General features: G+C 40.0%; 1 protein-coding gene across 3 annotated transcripts in view; it reads right to left on the reverse strand.

Moving 5' to 3' along the window:
• The window catches only part of MTM1 (myotubularin 1), a 139373-nt gene that overhangs the window by 43184 nt on the left and 73550 nt on the right, over positions 1-22639 (reverse strand). For all 3 annotated transcript variants that reach the window (XM_062183873.1, XM_062183871.1, XM_062183874.1), the window contains one exon: positions 1442-1525. In XM_062183873.1, the coding sequence (XP_062039857.1) occupies positions 1442-1525 (84 nt within the window). The remainder of the gene's footprint in view (positions 1-1441; positions 1526-22639) is intronic.

Genomic DNA, 22639 nt, shown 5'->3' on the forward strand with positions numbered 1-22639 from the left:
ATGAAAGTGAGCTATGTGGGTGTTTGCTGTGGGGACAGACATTGTACCTTTTCTTTAGGTCTGGCCCTATAGACCACGGACCAAACAGATGTTGAGTCTGATGCTGAGTCCAATTAGAGAGTTATAAGTCCCATCAGAAAGTTATAAGAAAAAAAGATTGAATATAATGGCAGTCTAGAACATAACACCTTCAACAGTTCATATATGCATGCAGTCTTAAAAACAGGAACTGTTTTGCTTCAAGCTAGATGCTTTAAACTAAAGAAAAGCCTTAACACTTTTGTAACACTGCAAAAATAAAGTAAAAATATTTACAGGTCTCTAAAACATGCAAAATGTTTTAATGGTCCTTCTTCTAGCCCCGTAGCTGGTCTAGAACTGATGTCATTAAAATGAGAGGTGTACAAAGACTTTGAAAACTTGACAAGTCTAAACCTGATTTATGAAAGAAATAGAACATACTGTCTCCCACATGTGTTCTAGAGCTAAACTCCTACACCCCAGTTCTAGAGCATCAAATCTTCTTATGAATATGAAAACTACCGATCTAACACTAAAAATGGAAATCAATTCAGGTTCATGGTGGTGATGGTTACTAGAAGATTCTTCTCAAGTGTAAACTTCTGAAGTCATACTTTATATCCACTGCCTTTTCATATAAAGTGACTATGCTTGATTTGATTTTCAAAGATCATTAAACAACACTTCTCAATGAGTTTAAGTGATCTGTAGAACAATAATTATGAACAATTCTATCTCAAAACCCTTAGCTGTCCTACAGATTTGCTTACACCAGAGGCCAAATTGTGGCTCTTATTATATAACATGCACTGATTGTATTCACAGAAACGCTACAGGAGCCCTCTGTTGCTGAACAAGAACATTTTCTAAAGCCTCCTGTCATTACTACAGCAAAGAAACATGCACGTAGGTGAAGACTACATAAGAGAGCAGTAATGGCAATTATAATTTCTACTCATCAAAGCTTTCCTGGAAAAGACATCATTACAGGAAAACAGTTCTAATTCATCTGAATCTGCAACCTGTAATGAATATTGTTTATCTCTAACTGCTAGTTAAGCTCTCTGAAATGCAAATATGTAGTAATCAATTCTTAAAATGTAAGGTATAGAGGTGTGATTTTTCTAGACCTTACGTGTTTGACTCATTTCATAAAAACAAGTCTGACGTACTTCATATAAAGAAAGTCAAAGAATTTAGCTGTCTAGCTTTCAATGCAGCTTTAATATGGCTATGGAATGATCTTGTAAGTTATACAGTGAGAGAGAATGAGCTTTATTATAAACATATGGATAGTACCACAATTGCAAAGATATTTAGCAAGGACGTCACTGATTCTCTGAGAGTGTGAGCAATGACACATTATTACTATGCATGTTCACACTGACCACATTCCAGACAACAGTGTCTGTCAGCTTACCTGCCTTCGGTATTCTTCAACTGGATTGTAAACCATCCAACCGTCCACATTAAACTTTTCTTCATTTAAAAATGCAAACAGTGGCTACAAAAGGCAAAAAAAAATTAAAGAATTTAAAGTTCAAAGTGAAGATATAGTCTATTACTAGTACATTCTTTGCTTTCTCACAAAATAAATTGTACCAGATTTACCAACCATGAAATTACAACAAAACCCAAAACCTATAACAATGAAAGAACAGAGGAAAATTCAGGGGCCGGTGCTGTGGTGCAGCAGGTTAACGTCCTGGCCTGAAGTGCCGGAATCCCATATGGATGCCAGTTCGTGACCTGGCTGCTCCATTTCCTATCCAGCTCTTCGCTATGACCTGGGAAAGTAGTAGATGTCTCAACTCCTTGGGCCCCTGCACCCACATGGGAGACTTGGAAGAAGCTCCTGACTCCTGGCTTTGGATCGGCTCAGCTCCGGCCACTGTGGCCAATTGGGGAGTGAACCATTGGATAGAAGACCTCTCTCTCTCTCTTTCTCTCTCTCTGCCTCTCCTCTCTCTGTGTAACTCTGACTTTCAAATAAATAAATAAATCTTAAAAAAAATTCAGCCAGTTCTGCTAACTTCTATTTTGAGCAATAATTACGTTTGAAAACCTCAATTGTCTATGGCTACAAACATTTCTTTTTAAAATAAATAAAGAAAATATAACAGAGAAAAAGAACTATAGACCAAGTTCTCTGATGAACATCCAAAAATCCTCAACAAAATACTAAAGAATTAAATCCAACAACACAATGAGAAAGATCATCCACCCAGACCAAGTGGGATTTATCCCTGGTATACAGGAATAGTTCAACATTCACGAATCAAACAATGTGACACATCACATTAACAAACTGAAGAGCAAAAACCATATGATTATCTCAGTAGATACAGAGAAAGCATTTGATCAAATACTCTTTCATGATGAAACCCTTTCATGATGACAACTTTAAGCAAATTGGGTATAGAAGGAGCATTCCTCAACACAATCAAGGCAATTTACGAGAAACTCACAACTAGCATCTGATTGAATGGGGAAAAGTTGGAACCATTCCCACTGAGATCTGGAACCAGATAAGGATGTCCAATCTCACCACTGCTATTCAATGTAGTCTCGGAAGTTGTAACTAGAGCCATTAGGCAAGAAAAAGAAATCAAAGGGATACAAATTGGGAATTTGGAAGTCAAACTATCCCTATTTGCAGATGACATGATTCTATATATAGGGAAACCAAGAGACTCCACTAAGAGACTTTGGAACTCATAGAAGAGTTTGGTAAAGTGGTGGGAGATAAAATCAATACACAAAAATCAACAGCCTTTGTATAAGCAGACAATGCCAAGGCTGAGAAAGAACTTCTAAGATCAATCTCATTCACAATAGCTACAAAAAAAAACCCAAATACCTTGGAATAAATTTAACCAAGGGTGTTAAAGATCTCTACGATGAAAATTCTAAAACATTAAAGAAAAATAGAAGAAGATACAAAAAAATGGAAAAAATCTTCCATATTCATATATTGGAAGAATCAATATCATGAAAATGTCCATACTACCAAAAACAATTTATGGATTTGATGCAATACCAATCAAAATACCAAAGACATTCCTCTCAAATACAAAAATGATGCTAAAATTAATATGGATACAGAGGAGACCTAAATAGTTACAAATCCAGAGGAATCATAAAACCAGATTTCAAGACATACTACAGGGAAGTTATAATCAAAACAGCCTGGTATTGGTACAAAAACAGATGGATAGACCAATGGAACAGAATAGAAACACCAGAAATCAAACATCTACAGCCAACTTATATTTGACAAAGGAGCTAAAATCAATCCCTGGAGCAAAGACACTCTCTTCAACAAATGGCGCTGGGAAAACTGGATATCCACATGCAGAAGTATGAAGCAGGACCCCTACCTTAGACCTAACATAAAAATCCACTCAAGGGGCCGGCACTGTGGCGCAGCAGATTAATGCTCTGGCCTGAAGTGCCAGCATCCCATATGGGCACTGGTTCAAGACCCGGCTGCTCCACTTCCTGTCCAGCTCTCTGATATGGCCTGGGAAAGCAGTAGAAGATGGCCCAAGTCCTTGGGCCCCTGCACCCGCATGGGAGACCCGGAAGAGGCTCCTGGCTCCTGGCTTCGGATCGGCACAGCTCCGGCTGTCGCAGCCAATTGGGGAGTGAACCATCGGATGGAAGATTCTCTCTCTCTCCCTCTCCTCTCTCTGTGTAACTCTTTCAAGTAAAATAAATAAATCTTTAAAAAAATCCACTCAAAATGGATTAAAGACCTAAATCTACGACCTAATACCAACAAATTATTAGAGAACATTGGAGAAACCCTGCAAGACATTGGCATAGGCAAAAAGTTCTTAGAAAAGACTCTAGAGGTACAAGCAATCAAAGCCAAAACTGACAAATGGGATTACATCAAACTGAGAAGTTTCTGTACTGCAAAAGAAACACTCAGCTAAGTGAAGAGGCAATTGACAGAATGGGATAAATTATTTGCAAACTATGCAAGTGATAAAGGATTAATATCCAGAATCTATAAAGAGCTCAAGAAACTCAACAACAAAAGAAACAACTCAGTTAAGAAATGGGCAAAGAACTTACACAGGCATTTTTCAAGAGGAAATCCAAATGGCCAACAGACACATGGAAAAAACACTCAGGTCACTAGCCATCAGGGAAATGTAAATCAAAACCACAATGAGGTTTCACCTCATCCCAGTTAGAATGGCTTTCATACAGAAATCAACAAACAACAAATGTTGGTGAGGATGTTGGGAAAAAGGTACTCTAATCCATTGCTGGTAGGAATGTAAGCTGGTTAGTCACTGTGGAAGATGGTATAGAGATACCTCAGAAATCTGAATATAGACCTACCATATGACCCAGCCATCTCACTCCTGGGAATTTACCCGAGGGAAATGAAATCATCATATGAAAGAGTTATCTTCACCCTAATGTTTATTGCAGCTCAATTTGCAATAGCTAAGATATGGAATCAACCCAAATGCCTGTCAACTGAAGACTGGTAAAGAAATTATGGGATATGTACACCATGGAATACTACACAGTGGTCAAAAAAAAAAAACACCAAAATCTGGTCATTTGCAACAAAATGGATGAATCTGGAAAACATCATACTTAGTGAAATAAACCAGTTTCAAAAAGACAAATATCCAATGTGTTCCCTGATCTGTGGTAACTAATAGAGCACCTAAAGGCAACCTACAGAAGTGAAATTGATACTTTGAGATGCAGTGACTCTGAGCAGCCCTGGTCTTGACTGCTGAGGAACAGGTTTTTTTTTTTTCCCCCCATAATATTTGTTGAACTCTTTATTTAACATAGAGTTTATCATATGTGTATAAAGTCAACTGAAAATAAATTTTAGTAAAAACTAAGAATGGGAATAGGAGAGAGAGGAGGAAGAAGGGTGGGGGAGTGGGTGGGGGGGTAGGTATGGTGGGAAGCATCACCATGTTCCTAAAGTTGTATTTATGAAATATATGAAGTTTGTATTCCTTAAGTAAAAGGTTTCTGGGGGAATGAAAAAATTATGTTCCACAAAAATTCGATTTATGGGCCAAAGAGTATCTATCAGTTTTACACAGTATTAGCAACTGGTTACATAAAAGCCACTTTAAAAAAAAAAGAAAAATTCAGGAATAATTGTTAAATAGCACATCTTTCTTAAAAGGGAACACCACCATGCTCCTGTATTTTAAGACAGGACATTAGGAAAACTCTTTGATGCTCTTTGAATTGGAACCCAATGCCCTGGTGTCTGTGATATGACGAGACCCAGACCTCTCATCCTGTTGCTGGATGGCAACACTAGAGGCACTACAGAAGGATTCCATGGCTTCACTTAACATGTGTACCCTGGTGACTACTACACAGCTCTGGCACACTCTCTGAAGTCCACCTGGTCATCCAGGTGCCCTCTCCACAACCCCACCAGACTGCCTAGGAGGTAAGCGCCAACCTTGAAGTTCGCACAGCCAAAGCCAATCCTGGTCTCCCACACGATCATCACTTCAGTTGATGAAAGCCTCACCCTTCTAGCAGATTGAGAAAAAAAAAATCCTTGGAATCATTCTTGTTACCATATGGCTACTTCCCTGTCTCACCTGGCTTATTACAATCACCCCTTAAATTCTCACACTTCCATTTTTCATCTCTAAAGTCAAAATGATGATGTGACAGCATAAATCACATCAAGTCATCCCCTGCCAAAATCTTCCTATGGCTTTCCAAGTGGCTTGGAGAGAAAGTAGAAGCCCTGCCAACAGTCTATGAAGCAGATTGTCTTCTGGCTACCACTCATACCACATTTCTGCTCTTACCCTTGCTTGATCCACTGCAGCCACATTGGCCTCCTGTGTCACTCCCTAAAGGTATACCAAGCACTCACCAGTCTCAGAGCTTTGGTACTTGCTTTTTCATCTGCCTAGGATTCTTTTCTCTCGTACTTCGTCTAACTTCTCTTAAATTTCTGAGCCAATGCAACCTTTATCAGAGAGACTTTTATAGGAAACCAACTTTATACTCCCAGAAGATGACGGTCTATTGTCTGTCCCTTGTTTTACTTCCACTGTCACTTAGGTCCATCTCACATATATGTACAAGGGTATATCTAAAAGTTTGTGCAAAGATGCAATTAAAAGGTAATTTTAGTGAAACAGAGATCTTTGAAAAGTTCCTAGAAAATGTGTAATATGAAAAAGCTGCATGGATTTCATATTTTTTGCACTAAAATGAAATTATCTTTTTTAAAAAAATGTATTCATTATCCTTTTACTTAAAAGGTAGAAAGGTAGAGTAATCTTCCATCTATTGATTCACTCCCCAAATGCCTATTACAGTCAGTGCTGGGCCAGGCTGAAGCTAGGAGCCTGGTCTCAGCTGGGGTCTCCCACATGCAGGAAGGATACCACTACTTGAGTAATCATCTGCAGCCTCCCAGTGTATTAATGGGGAACTGGAGCTAGGCTCTGCAGGCATGACTCAAAGGACTCTGATATAGGATGCTGGCATCCCAAGTGGCATCTCGACTGATGCACCAAATGCCCACCCCTGAGATTATGATTCTGCTTTTCAAGAACTTTTTAAGGTACCTTTGTCCTTGTTTACATTCAGATCCCTGCTGTCTGCTCCCCAAGACTGTGGGCCCCATGAAGGCATGTATTTATTTTGTTCACATCCTTTGTGCCCAGTAACTAACAGCACCTGGTCCACAGCAGGATGCGCATGTATGTGTTCACAGAATGCAAACATGAGGCCCACAGAGCCCTGCACAACCACTCCTGGAGGCACAATGGGCATTCTTTCTCTAGGGATTACTGTCCCCACCCATTTTCCTCTCATCAGCCTGTCACTTTTTTTTTTTATTAAACTTTTATTTGATGAATATAAATTTCCAAAGTACAGCTTATGGGTTACAATGGCTTCCCCCTCCCAAAACTTCCCTCCCACCCACAACCCTCCCCTTTCCCGCTCCCTCTCCCCTTCCAATCACATCAAGATTCATTTTCAATTCTCTTTATATACAGAGGATCAGTTTAGTATATATTAGGTAACGATTTCAACATTTTGCCCCCATATAGCAACACAAAGTGAAAAAAAAATACTGTTGGAGTACTAGTTATAGCATTAAATAAGAGTGTACAGCACATTAAAGACAGAGATCCTACATAATATTTTTTTTAAATTAATTAATTTTCTATGCCATTTCCAATTAACACCCGTTTTTTTTTCATTTCCAATTCTCTTTATATACAGAAGATCAATTCTGTATATAATTAGTAAAGATCTCATCAGTTTGTACCCACGCAGAAACACAAAGTGTAAAAATACTGTTTCAGTACTAGTTATAGCATCACTTCACATTGGACAACACATTAAGGACAGATCCCACATGGGATGTAAGTACACAGTGACTCCTGTTGCTGACTTAACAATTTGACACTCCTGTTCATGGCGTCAGTAATCTCCCTAGGCTCTAGTCATGAGTTGCCAGGGCTATGGAAGCCTTTAGAGTTCGCTGATTTTGGTCTTATTCCGATGGGGTCATAGTCAAAGTGGAAGTTCTCTCCTCCCTTCAGAGAAAGGTACCTCCTTCTTTGATGGCCCCGTTCTTTCCACTGGGATCTCACTCACAGAGATCTTTCATTTAGGTCTTCTTTTTTTTTTTTCTTTTCCATGGTATCTTGGCTTTCCATGCCTACAATACTCTCATGGGCTCTTCAGCCAGATCCAAATGCCTTAAGGGCTGATTCTGAGGCCAGAGTGTTGTTTAGGACGTCTGCCATTCTATGAGTCTGCTGTGTATCCCACTTCCCATGTTGGATCTTTCTCTCCCTTTTTGATTCTATCAGTTAGTATTAGCAGACACTTGTCTTGTTTGTGTGATCCCTATGATTCTTTGACCTATCAGAGCCATCAATTGTGAACTGAAATTGATCACTTGGACTAGTGAGATGGCATTGGTACATGCCACCTTGATGGGATTGTATTGTAATCCCCTGGCACATTTCTAACTCTATCATTTGGGGCAAGTCTGATTGAGCATGTCCCAAATTGTACATCTCCTCCCTCTCTTTTTCCACTCTTAAATTTAACAGGGATCACTTTTCAGTTAAAATTTAAACACCTAAGAATAATTGTGTGTTAATTACAGAGTTCAACCACTAGTACTAGAACAACAACAACAACAGCAAATACTAAAAAGGATAAAGTATTACATTACAAATATCATTTGTTTTCCCTGATCGGCGACAACTGAGTACCAAAGGGGAAACCTGTTGAAGTGAAATGGACACTATAAGAAACAATGACCTGATCAGCTCTTGTCCTGACTCTAGATGTACAATGTAATACTTTATCCTTTTTAGTATTTGTTGTTGTTGTTGTTGTCGTTCCAGCCTGTCACTTTGAATACCAGTGTTCTCTCTCCTACATTACAGAGAATTTCTCAAAAAAAAAAAATCAGTCAGCAGCCGCTGTTTTCTGCATTTGTATGGAAAGAATTTTAAAGTGAAAACTGATCCAGAATATGCTCGCTCCATCACCGCATCTTCTCAAACTTTCCCAAACATGTAGCACCCTCAGCAGGTCTCAACTCTGGCATTTCTAGGCCTGAATGCTGTATTCCATGATGAATAGTGTACTGATCACACATTAGTAATGACACTGACCTAGCTAAGCTATTCACCGGGGCTTTAGTCTGACACTGAATCCATAGCTGTGTTTAATAATTCAGAACCAGTGGGGAAAATAAATGATTCCCACTAACTGAAGTTTAACCCAAAGATAGAGAGACTTATGGTAAAAATAGCATGAAAAGGTTTGGTGCCTTTCACTGTCTATATACAGAATCTATGGAACATACCTAAGCATTCTCATACTGCGGAGTGTGGTGCTGCTGACAAAGCTTTAGATGACAAATGGTTTGAGATGTAAGGATGTACTGTCACTGACTTTAGAAGAAAACCATCAATTTGTCTTCTTGAAATACATTCCTGACCTCAACATGATTTTTGTCCCTTTGTTAGCTTTAGTTATTTCCATCTTTCCCTTGAAGCTCAAGTGAATGGGGGGAGGGGCTTTTAAAAACAAAGGAAAAAATCCCTAAATCAAAGACCCAGATAGTTTTTTTCTCTGGAAAAAATCAAGTGTAGTAATGTTGTTCTTTAACATGCCAGCAACATTTTTAATGTAAATCACTACTTCTCATTCATTCATATTAAACCACCTTTTAAAAACTACTTCAAGCATCCTTTTGTACTTTACATAAAAATTCTAAGTGCAATATAAGTTTCCAGAATTGTCATTAGAGGATGAAAGCTGTATGGCCCAAGCGGAAATTATCTCTACAATTTTCTGAACATGTTTAAGAGCATGCAAAGACAACATTAAAGCAGTGTTGCCATTGATGTGAGGATGAGACATCCCCATGGTAGCTTTGTATCAGCTGGCATTCCCAGGAAATTCCCTCTGCAGTGACCCTTCACATCCTCAGTGATGTCTAGAAGGAGTCAGTGAATGGACGCCCTTTACCCCTGAGAACTCAGTGACAGAAGCAGTACCCAGTTTACTCTCGATGCTAAAAGCCAGGATTCGATCTCAGATACTTCGGGAAAATGTATGAATTGCATAAAAGGCAAATATTTGTCATCATGAAGTAATGCAGTAATATACATAATACTGCATTAGAGTCTAGGATGGAAAAGGCCAGGTGCTTAAGCCAATATGTTAGCATCCAAATAAATGAGCTTAAAATTATAGGAAAACATTTTTTAAAAAAGGCATTACTGGTTAGAGAGAAAAAAAAACCACTAAATTTCCATAAACCACTTGGCTCAACTCAAACATTCCAAATAAATATTGATATTTTCTAAAGTTGAATGCACCAGGACTTGCAAGTATTTTAATTTTGCCTTTTTTTCTTAAAGACTCAGATAAGAAGCAAAGCAAGAAGTTTAAAATATAAGCTCTCAGTAGAGTAACATAAAAGTGGATTATTAAAAAGAAAACCAAGCATTAAAAAAGCATAATAAAACTTATTCATCTCTACCTCATAATTAAAAAGTACAAAATTCCCTACAAGTGGTAACCTGTTGCAAGCCTAATAAAAGCTCTTGTGTGAAGACTACTAAAACCTACAGTTAATGGGCTAAATAGCATGAGGGTTTTAGTTATCAACTATTTTCTCTTCCAAACAATGCATTTTCTAAAGCTTTGAGTTTTTTAGTAGTTTGTTAGTAAGGTGACATCGCAACAATCATTCCTAAATACCACCAGTGGTCCAGAATGATTGAATCTCAATTTAGCAAAGTCTTATGATAGAGACAGCGTTGGCTTTCAGTTGACACTGCTGTGAGTCCTACACTTTCCTCTAGAGCAGGGCTGGGAATCATTTTTTCTGCTTAGGGCCATTCGGATATTTATAACATCATAAATGGGACATACAAAATAATCAAGTTAAACATTAGCCTGCCATAGGTTTATTGAATTTTGAGTCCTACCTTCAGCTGCCTTGGCAGGGGCAGACCAAATGATTATGCGGCCCTTATATGGCCCATGGGCTGGATGTTCCCACCCAGCTAGGGATGTGGGTCTTGGGCTCTGCTACCAAACCAGGGGTGGATTGGTGGTGGGGGTTTTCAAGATGCTGATTGATGCCCGTTCCCTACCTCACGCTTAACCAACCCAGAATTTCTAACTGGTGACTCCCCTACTATGTTAAGTTGTAGAAAGGCTATGTAGACTATACCAGAAACCCTAGAATTTAGCCTAAGTGTTCTCTGTGGTCAAACTATTGAGAGTGGAGGGGTGTTGTTTTAAATTTTTAACACTATTGTGAAATAATTAGAGATTCACAGATGTTGCACAGAAATGTACAGAGAGGTCCTATGTATCCTTCAGCAGCATCTCCCAGCATTAACATATTATATAACTAGAAGACAATATCAAAACCAGGAAACTGATATCAGAAAATACACACTTTCAAAGGCCTATACATACATCAGAAAATACATAGTCTCGAGCCCTGGCTTCCTCAAGTAAGCGGGTCTTCCTTTATTTTACTCTATATTAGTATCTGGGCATTTCATCAATTCAGATCTCTACTAGTCAAGAGATATCATGTATGGAGACTTAAGAAAAAGCAATAATGTGCATTTCTTTTCTGAAACAAAAATAGTGCAATGTAACATTTGAAAAATCTTAAAGGACAAAGTTGAGATGAAAATCTCTGGCTTCACACTAGGGACAAAACCAGATGACATAGGGAATATAACTTGTCATTTTAATTTAGCTACATTTAGCATTGCTGGGTCTTGTGGAAGGAAAACTCTGACGTGATAACGGATTTTAGCTTTCACTTAATAAGCACCTGGAAAGGACACACTGATTTGCTCAAGACATGTACATTGGATTTTTTTATTCAGTTAAATCTATAAATGTTGAACAATACCCCAGTTTCCTTTCAGAAGAGAGAGGGATCTGTCCCAAAATTGGGATGTCTACAGCTCACAAATCCTCTTCACAGAGAGCTTTCTTCCCAAAGATTTGCAGTGTGGTGGTTCAGAGTTGGATGTTATGCTCACCATTTCCAACAGGGTCAATTACGGAAGGAAATTATGTCCATAGCATTCAGGGCAATAAGCTGACAGATAAGCTATGTCTGTACATTTAGAAACTCCACGTGTTCTCTCTTATATGCAGCATCTACTATTAAAAATAATAAACAGAAACAAAAATGAAATGCCTGCAAATATAGTATTTCATCAAACTTTGTTTTGAATCTTTTTCATGGAAACTGTTAGGAGTTATAGATGCCTATAGTTTTGATGAGCTGTGACTCTCTTCAAGTTTGCTGTGTATTCATGAAGTTGACATGTTTTCATTTAAATGTTGTTTATGGCCCTGTCCTGTGTTCCTGCTGAACTAGGGTCTTTCTTTTGTTTTTTTTTTTTTTTTTTTTTTTGTGCGTTGAACTCTTTATTTAGTAGAGTAGCTTTTGAGTATAATGTAAATAGAAAAGGGTACCTCAAAATTTTTTAAAATGATATCACCATCCTGCAGTGGCACATTCACAGATGGACATACCTTTCACTAACATGAGGTGCTTTTAATGTAGCAAACCTACATCTTCAAATACCTAACCTTAAAATTCAGGCAACCGCTTACTAATTGCTTCCTTACTGATTGAATTTTGCAATGCTTGAATAGGGATATAAGCAATTTTTTTCTAATTTAATTTCTGAAATTGAAGACATTTCCCTTTTCAAAAGCTTCTACTTACCAGTTAAGGGTACATCATTGTAAAATTACATTACCTTCATCCTATAGATTGCACACTAAAGGAACAAGACCCCTTAATAAAAGAAAAAGTTCTTTCATTAAAGTTGGGGATGTGAAGCAGAAAATTTGAAGGAACCATAGGAGGTACTGAAATCTGGCCAAGTTTGCAATTCTAACACCTTAACAGTAGATACTGCTTTCTGTGTAAGTACTCTACGTGCCTTAACACAGTAAATTAATTTAAATTAGTTACTCTAAAAGCCTGACCAAGGTCTCCTATGTCAAGCAATTAGCACATACATTACCATTTATACTTCCATTTGTGTAAATACTTCTGATCTTATTTCTACACTGACTCATCCATAACTCTAGGGAAAATGGCTTAAGATTCCCAGTCATCATTACCTTTCAAAAATGTATGTATTTATTCAGGAAAGTAAAATGAAAGTACATCTGAAATGTCACTTCAAACCATTTTGGAAAAAGAACATTCTTTACAACCTGTCCACAATCATCATCATTTAAGGCTGACATTTCTCCAGGTTCATTTACTGCATCTTTTCTCACTATAATTATCTATCCTGGTAATTCTGGCCATATCTATGAAAATGCCAATCATCACATCCAGGCTACAGCTTATTTGAGTCTATGTAGTCAGCTGCCTCCTAGGTATCTGCACCTGGTTGTTGCAGACACTGGTGACAGCATATCCAAAGTGGAACTTGCCACTGCTTCCTCATTTCCCTCCTATATTCTCCATTGAAACCTTGGACCCCACCACCATCCTGCTTATCTAAAATAGGTTCCATCCTCTATAGCATTCTATTCCCCCTCATAACTAGATGCAATCACCAAATTCACCATCTAGATCTTTCTCAAATCCATTTTCTCCCATCTGTCTCATTGTCCCATTTCAAACATTCATCATCATGGACTAAAGTAACTAATGATTGTGGTGGAATGAGGTAAAAAGGTCATATCAAGATGCCACTGAGGTGAAAAGGTCATGCCAAGATGGCCGCTGAGGTGAAAAGGTCATGCCAAGATGGCCAATGACAACAGAAACTGCCTGGCAACAAGTCGTGATTGGATGGCTTCGGAAACCACCTGACAACAGAGGAAACCACATGACAACAGAGCCTGACTGACGGCAGGCCGTGATTGGATGGTTTCAGAAACTGCCTGGCAACAAGAGCCTGACTAGCAACAGGCTGTGGTTGGATGACTTTGGAAACTGCCTGGCAAACTGTGATTGGTTGGGGCATATACCGCCCCTTGACAGGATTGGCTGGTCTTGGCTATATAAGCTGCTGTACTAACTGAAATAAATGAGTCTGCAGGCTGCTCGCCTCAGGCCTGCTTTCACCCGACTCCTGGGGTCTGTGTATTGACTCCACACCTCTTGCCCCCACCACACTGCTCCTCTCAGAAACGAACCCACTGCAACATTGTTGAGAAATCAACTGCAACATCTGGCTTGCCAACGTGACTGATAAAGAGACAGCGTGTTGGACTCGGCGAGGTCCCCCATGGATTTCAGCAAGAAGGCCCCTCGGTGTTTTGTGTGCTGTTCAGTTCTGTGAGGGTGAGCATAGAACCCCCTCCTACGCCCCTTTCCTTGTCCTTGCCCTCGGTCTAAGTGACCCCAGGTTAGCACACACCGCCAAGAAGCCTATGTTGCTTCTCAGCTCCTCCTCTTACTTTTGGTTCACCTGGCGAATTCACATAAGGGACTGATCATCCCAGAATTCGGAACCAAGTCATCTTCCCTCACTCGAGAGAGGTGATGCTCCAGAGACACCGTGTGGGCATACGGCCTTGACCTAACGAATCAAGGAAGTCCCCCACTAAGCACAGGACATACGTACGATCTGACACACCACTATCTGTTTGTCTAACATAGGGAACCCCTGCAGAATGCCATCAACAGCTGAGGTGCTAGGAATTTGCTTTGTTACGGCAGCAGTGCGGTGCGTGTCTTTCCTTTGGCTAGAGTTGGCATGCCATGCTGCTCTTAAGCATTCAGACATGGGAAAGATACCCCCCTCTCAGAAGCGCACACAGACTCCAGGCGTCTGTCTCACAGACAACAGTTGATGACTTAGGGAGAGAGATCTCTGACAGTGAAAATAACAATGTAGTAAACAAGGTAGCAATGCCTAGTCAGCCACCCCCCACATACCCGTGGGATGAACTTAGAGGACCTCTAGACAATAACTCATGCAAGGTCATCCCATCCACACCCAGTGAGGATCCCCCCATTTGTGGCGGTCCTCGGGCACCCAAGCTCTTAGCGCAGCTGCTAGACCCCATCCCACCTGCACATTTGCTGTTAATGTAGGCGTGGATGCAGAATCCAGGCCCTGGACTCCAACACCCATAAATGACCTTACTATGCTAAAAAAGGCTTCTCAAGAGTTAGGTCCTGTCTCTCTCCACTTTGAACAAGTGCTCACACAATGGGCAGTAAACCTTCAAACTCATTTTGACTGGGTTGCACTGCTCAAAGCATGTTTGTCGAGACCACAGTTTTTACAGTGGAAAGCCTCCTATCAGGAAGAGGCTGAAACTGTGGCGAGGAATAATGCTGCCTATGGAACAGCAGTAACCTTTGATATGCTTGTAAGCCGTGGCACCTACATATATCCTCAAGAACAGGCCCCGCATTGGAGTAGTTGCCTATTTTGATCAGGTCAGAGATTTGGCAATTAAAGCCTTAAACAGTATAAATCCTCCTGATTATAGTCAGCTCTTTAGAAATCTAGTTCAAGGCCCAGGTGAATGATTTCCAGATTTCCTTGCCAGATTCTTGAAGGCAGTAGCGAAAAGATTACCGCCTGGCCCCGATCAAGACAATTTGGTCAAACAATTAGCTTGGGAAGGTGCTACCAAAGAGGCAAAAGCAGCAATCGCCCCAGTCTGTAATGAAGACAAAGCCTGGAGCGACTGTCGTAAAATAGTAAACAAAGTAGATGCCATCCTTATGATGGGACTTAAATTAAGATATTATACCAATAAGATATTTAACACAGAGCCAGACATAGTGGTCCTACCACTATCACAATTAGAGCGGTCAACATTGATGCAAAATAGCACACTCTTTCAAACTTTAATGATAAATTTCCCAGGACAGGTTGACAATCATCCCCAGACACTACAAACCTTAGAAATAGACTATGCAAAACATGCTTTTCCTGCTAATCAACCTATACCCATGGCACCATGTACATTTACGGATGCCAACAAGTCACTGTTTGGAATAGTGATCAAATCTTTAACAGAAAAAGATAAGAACCATGTAGAACCCCACGGGGGATCAGTACAGTTGGGAGAAATAAGAGCAATAGTCAAGGTTCTACTCCTTAGCCAAGATGGACCAGAAAATATATTTTTGGACAGCAAATACTCAGTACAGGTAGCAAAGACGATCCCTTTTGCAGTCTTTAACCTGACCAATAAGCCAATTGACCAGATGTTCACAACACTTAAAGAGCTAACTGAGAACAGAAAATACCCATGGTATATCTCACATGTAAGATCACATACTGGGTTACCTAGCTTTATTTTCCAAGGCAACAGAAAGGTTGATTGTCTTATCTCCTGCAACACGGCTTCCATTGGACACTTAGAACAAGCCCGTATTTTACACCAAAAATTTCATATGTCAGCAAGCAACATAAAATTGCTTTTCCCAGAGCTAACAATGAGCCAATGCAAACACCTAGTGCACTCTTGCAAGAACTGTGCACCCCTCACCCCGTTAGGCCCACCGCAACAAGCAAGAGTGAGGCCTTGCTCCTAATAAGCTATGGCAAGTGTACATCACCCACATTAACTCCTTTGGTAAACTTAAGTTTGTCTATGTGGTGGTAGATACTTATTCAAAGGTTGTATTTGCAACAGCCCAATCCGGAGAAAAGGCTAGTAATGTGATAAAGGCGGTTAAATCAGCCATGCTGGTCCTTGGTGTCCCCTGGACCATAAAGACTGATAACGGGCCAGCGTATACATCACAGGAATTTAATTCCTTCCTGAAATCTTGGAACATACAGTCTGCCACAGGTATCCCATACAACCCGCAGGGACAGGCAATCATTGAAAGAACTCATAGGACGATTAAAGATCTCTTACAAAGACAGAAAAAACAATCATATGCCCTCAGACCCACAGCTTGCTTTGACTGAGGTCCTTTTCACTATCAATTTTCTTACTTTTGATTCCCAAGGGATCAGCCCAGCTTATAAACACTGGGGATCCTTTCCATCCCAGACCCCAGCCCCTATGTTACAGTTGATTTCTCAACAAATGATGTCCTTCAAAATGGTATTTTCTCCTCTTCCACTCCTGCTCCTTCCAACCACTCTACACGTTGCAGCCCAGGTAATCCTTTTGAAATTGAAACCTAATTTGTGTCACGTTCCTGCTTAGAACACTTAGGCAGCTCCCCTCACCTTCAGACAGGAAGCAAAACTTCTTTGTGGGGCATGTTGGGCTCTGCAAGCTTTGGCCCAGCCTTTTAGCCACTTGAAACACTATCTCCTGCCACTACCACACATGTATGTTGTGCTCTTATCCAACAAACCATGTGCTGGTCTACTCTGCCTGGCCTCTTCACCTTTGTACAAACCATTCCTTCAGTTCGGCTTATCCATTTCTATCTGGTGAATGCTCCTGTTTATCTTTCATAGTTTGTCTCCCTTGGGAAGCATTCCGTATGCTCCCAAGACATAGTGTGCACCACTGTATCAGATGCATCTGTTCATCCACATCAACCAAGAAAATGGTACTTTCTGGGAATAGGAAGTGGAAATCAGCTCTAGGTTCCTGAGCCTAACCACAATGCAAACATTCTATAAGTGCCTGAGCAAAAACAGGGAGGAAAAGAATGAAAAAGAGAAACAAGGGAGTTATCCAGAAGACATTACAACATCTTATAAAGCTTCAACAGTTAAAAGAGTACACAAAAAGAATGATTAATGCAAGAAGAGAAACACTTAGAAATTAAAAACAAATATACAGAAAAATTTGAGAAAAAGCTGGTATTTCCTATCAGCAGACTGGTCAAGAAGTGGGGTTGCAATAAGAGGGGAATAAAGTGTTGGATCCCTATCTCATACTATAACTCCAAACAAATGCCAAATTGATCACATATTTAAATCTTTAAAATGCAAGGAAAGAACCAGGTACATATAGAAATTCTTCTATAACTGAGTAGGGAAGTGATCCCTAACCAGCATACAAAACCCATAAGGTATACAAATGTGCATGGAGAGTTAGCACTGTGGCCTGAGATTGCTCCCCTTAGAAAAGCCTGCTTATATTAGGTTCTTGGCTGGCATCTGGGAATCTGAATGCTGGGAGAGCTTCTACCACTCCTTAACTTTGTAAGAGTGGTTTCCTGAACAAAAGATGACAATACAACATATCAAAACCTATGGGATACAGCAAAAACAGTGTTAAGAGCGAAGTTTATGGGCCAGTGCTGTGGCAGACTAAGTCAGCTCTCTGCTTATGGCCTAGAAAAGCAGTGGAAGATGGCCCAAGTGCTTGGGTTCCTGCACTCATATAGGAGAACCAGAAGAAGCTCCTGGCTCCTGGCATCAGATTGGCCCAGCTCCAGCCATTGTAGCAGTCTGGGGGACTGAATCAGCAGATAAAAGACCTCTCTCTGTTTTTTCCTCTCTCTGTCTGTAACTCTACCTCTCAAATAAATATTTTTAAAAAGAAGGACATTTATAGCAATTAGTGCCTACATCAAGAAATTGGAAAGGTATCAAATAAATGATTTAACAGTACATCTCAAGGACCTAGGAAAACAAGAACCAACCAAATCCAAAAGTAGTAGGAGGAAATAAATCATTAAAATTAATAAATAAACAAAACTGATGTAAAAAATATCAGTGAAATGAAGAGCTATTTTAAAAAAATAAATAAATAAGGGGACTGGTGTTATAGTGTAGCAGGTTAAAGCCTGGGCCTGCAGTGCCAGCATCCCATATGGGTGCCAGTTCAAGTCCTGGCTGCTCCACTTCTGATCCAGATCCCTGCTAATGCATCTGGGAAGGCAGCAGAGGATGGCCCAAATCCTTGGGCCCTGGCACCCACATGGGAGACCTGAAAGAAGCTCCTGGCTCCTGGCTCCTGGCTTCTGATCGTTTCAGCTCTGGCCATTGCAGTCATTTGGGGGAGTGAACCAGCAAATGGAAGACTTTTCTCTCTCTGTTTCTACCTCTCTCTGTAACTATGTCTTTCAAATAAATAAAATAAACCTTTAAAAAAGAAAAAATAAACAAAATTGATACATCACTGGACCAACTAACAAAAAAAAGAGAGAAGACTCAAATCAATAGAATCAGAGATGAAAAAGGAGATGTACACAGAAATAAAAAGAATCATCAGAATTACTATATGCCAACAAATTGAAAAATCTAGAAGAAATAGATTTCTAAGCATATACAATTTACCAAAATTGAGTTATGAAGACAGAGAAAACCTAACCACATCAATAACCAAGAGACTGAATAAAGACCCTGTAAAGAAAGAAAAGCACAGGACTGGATGGCTCCACTGCAAAATTCTATCAGACATTTAAAAAAGAACTAACTCCAATTATTCTCAAGCTATTGAAAATATTTGAAAGGGAGGAAATCCTCCTAAATTCTTTCTATGAAGCCAGCATCATCTTAATTCCTAAACCTGAAAAAGATATAACAGAGAAAGAGAACTATAGACTGATATCACTGAACATAGAAGCAAAAATCCTCAACAAATACTAGCTAATCGAATCCAACAACACATCAGAAAGATCATTCACCCAGACCAAGAGGACTTATCCCTGGTATGCAGGATAGCTCCAAATACACAAAATCAATAAATGTGATACATCACATTAACAAACTGAAGTATAGAAACTATATAATTATTTCACTAGATACAGAGAAAGCATCTGATAAAATATAACATCCTTCCATGATAAAAAATCTTAAGCATACTGAGTATAGAAGGAACATTCCTCAATACAATCAAAGCAATATGACAAGCCCACAACCAGCATCATATTGAATGTGGAAAAGTTGAAACCATTTCCACTAAGATCTGGAGCCAGACAAGGATGTCCACTTTCATCACTACTATTTTTTTTCTTTTTTTTTTTTGACAGGCATAGTGGATAGTGAGAGAGAGAGAGACAGAGAGAAAGGTCTTCCTTTTTGCCCTTGGTTCACCCTCCAATGGCCGCTGCGGACGGTGCATCTCGCTGATCCGAAGCCAGGAGCCAGGTGCTTCTCCTGGTCTCCCATGGGGTGCAGGACCCAAGCACTTGGGCCATCCTCCACTGCCTTCCCGGGCCATAGCAGAGAGCTGGCCTGGAAGAGGGGCAACCGGGATAGAGTCCAGTGCCCGAACCGGGACTAGAACCTGGTGTGCCGGCGCCGCAAGGTGGAGGATTAGCCTGTTAAGCCACAGTGCCTGCCAATCACTACTATTTAATATAGTTCTGAAAGTTTTAGCCCAAGCCATTAGGCAGGAAAGAGGAATCAGAGGGATACAAACTAGAAAAGAGGAAGTCAAATTATCCCTGTCTGCAGATGACATGATCCTATATATGAGGAAACCAAAAGACTACACTAAGAGACTATTGTAACTCATAAGAGTTTGGTAACACATAAAAATCAATAGTCATTGTATACACAGAAAATGCCATGGATGAGAAAGAACTTGTGAGATCAATCCCATTCACAATAGCTACAAAAAATGTAAATACCTTGGAACAAAATTAACCAAGGAAGTAAAAGATCTCTACAATGAAAATAACAAAACATTAAAGAAGGAAACAGAATAAGATGACACAAAAAATGGAAAAATCTTCTATGCTCGTGGACTAGAAGAATTAATATCAAAATGGCCATACTACTGAAAGAAATCTACAGATTCAACGTGATCCCAATCAAAATACCAATGACATTTTTCTCAGATCTAGAAAAAACAATGCTAAAGTTGATATGGAAACATAAGAGACCCGGAATAGCTAAAGCAATCTTATACAACAAAAACAAAGCTAGAGGTATCAGAGTATCAGATTTCAAGACATACTACAGGACAATTATAATCAAAACATCCTGATACTGCCACAAAATAGACATGTAGACTAATGGAATGGAATAGAAACCCCAGAAATCAATCCATACATTTACAACCAACTTCTCTTTAACAAACAAGCTAAAATCAATCCCTGGAGCAAGGACAGTCTCTTCAAAAAATGATGCTGTGAAAAGTGACTTATGCTTACAGAAGTATGAAACAAGATGCCTACTTTACATCTTACACAAATATAAACTCAAAATGGATAAAGGATCTAAATCTATGACTTGATACCATCAAATTACTAGAGGAGACATCGAGGAGACTCTGTAAGACACTGGGGTAGGCAAAGACTTCTTGGAAAAGAGCTCAGAAGCACAGGCAATAAAGGCAAAAATAGACAAATGGGATTACATCAAGTTAAGAAGCATCTGCATCACAAAGGAAACACTCAACAAAGTGAAGAGGCAGCCAACAGAATGGGAGGAGATATTTACAGACTATGCAACTGATAAAGGATTAATATCCAAGAAACTCAGGAACAAAAGAAACAATCCAGTGAAGAAATGGGCAAAGGACTAGAACAGGCATTTTTCAAAGGAGGAAATCCAAATGGCCAACAGACACATGAAAAAAACACTCAGGATCATTAGCCATCAGGGAAATGCAAATCAAAACCACAGGAATGTTTCAACTCACCCCAGTAATATGGCTCTCATACAGAAATCAACAAATAATAAATGCTGGCGAGGATGTAGGGGAAAAGGTACCCTAATCTACTATTGGTGGGAAATGCAAACTATTTTTTTTTGACAGACGGAGTGGACAGTGAATGAGAGAGAGACAGAGAGAAAGGTCTTCCTTTTGCCGTTGGTTCACCCCCCAATGGCTGCTATGGCCGGTGTGCTGATCCGAAGCCAGGAGCCAGATGTTTCTCCTGGTCTCCCTTGTGGGTGCAGGGCCCAAGCACTTGGGCCATCCTCCACTGCACTGCTGGGCCACAGCAGAGAGCTGGACTGGAAGAGGAGCAACTAGGACAGAATCCGGTGCCCCGACTGGGACTAGAACCTGGGGTGCCAGCGCCGCAGGCAGAGGATTAGCCTATTGAGCCATGGCACCGGCCGGGAAATGCAACCTATTATGACCATTATGGAAGACACTATGGAGATACCTCAGAAAGCTGAAAGCAGATCTACCATATGACCCAGCCATTCCACTCCTGGGAATTTACAAACCAAATGTAATGAAATCAGCATATGAATGAGTTATCTGTACCCCCATGTTTACTGCAGCTCAATTCACAATAGCTAAGATTTGGAATAAACCAGATGTACATTCACTGATGACTGGAAAAAGAAATTGTGGGATATATATATCATGGAATACTACTCAGCTGTAAAAAAAAAAAAAGAAATCCTTTCTTTCACAACAAGATGGATGCAACTGGAAACCATTATGCTTAGTGAAATAAGCTGGTCCCCAAAAGACAAATACCATATGTTTTCCCTGATCTGTTATAACTAATGGAGTACAAAATAATGTAATGTATATGAGCAAAATTGACATTTTGAGAACTGACTGTTGTTCATAGCCTTTGTCTCTACTGTTGAGGAACAGTGTTGTTTTTCTCCTTACTATTTGTTGAATTATTTACTGAGTGTGTGTGTGTGTGTGGGGGGGTGTTAATCTGATGATTATAAAATAAACTGAAAGTATGTCATTGTTAAAAGAAAAAAAACATGGTTTCCTGTTCCTGGACTATTTATATAAACAATGTGGTTGGGGCCGGCGCCGTGGCTCACTTGGTTAATCCTCCGCCTGTGGCACCAGCATCCCACATGGGTGCTGGTTTCTAGTCCCGGTTGCTCCTCTTCCAGTCCAGCGCTCTGCTGTGGCCTGGGAGGGCAGTGGATGATGGCCTAAGTGCTTGGGCCCCTGTACCCACATGGGGGACCAGGAAGAAGCACCTGGCTCCTGGCTTCGGATGAGCACAGCACCAGCCATAGCAGCAATTTGGGGAGTGAACCAATGGAAGGGAGATCTTTCTCTCTGTCTCTCTCTGTCTATAATTCTACCAGTCAATTAAAAAAAAATGCGGTTTATGCTGAACCTTTGCTTTCTTTTTAGAATTCTGGACTTCTGGTACTCACTAGGCAGTGTGGATACCTATGTTTTTAGGCCCCTCAAGAAACCCTGGAAGCGAGACCCTAATGAGTTTCTGTGATCTGCAACATCTTAAAGAAGTTCAAACAAT

This window comes from Lepus europaeus, chromosome X, assembly GCF_033115175.1.
Source record: "Lepus europaeus isolate LE1 chromosome X, mLepTim1.pri, whole genome shotgun sequence".
NCBI classification, from domain to species: domain Eukaryota; kingdom Metazoa; phylum Chordata; class Mammalia; order Lagomorpha; family Leporidae; genus Lepus; species Lepus europaeus.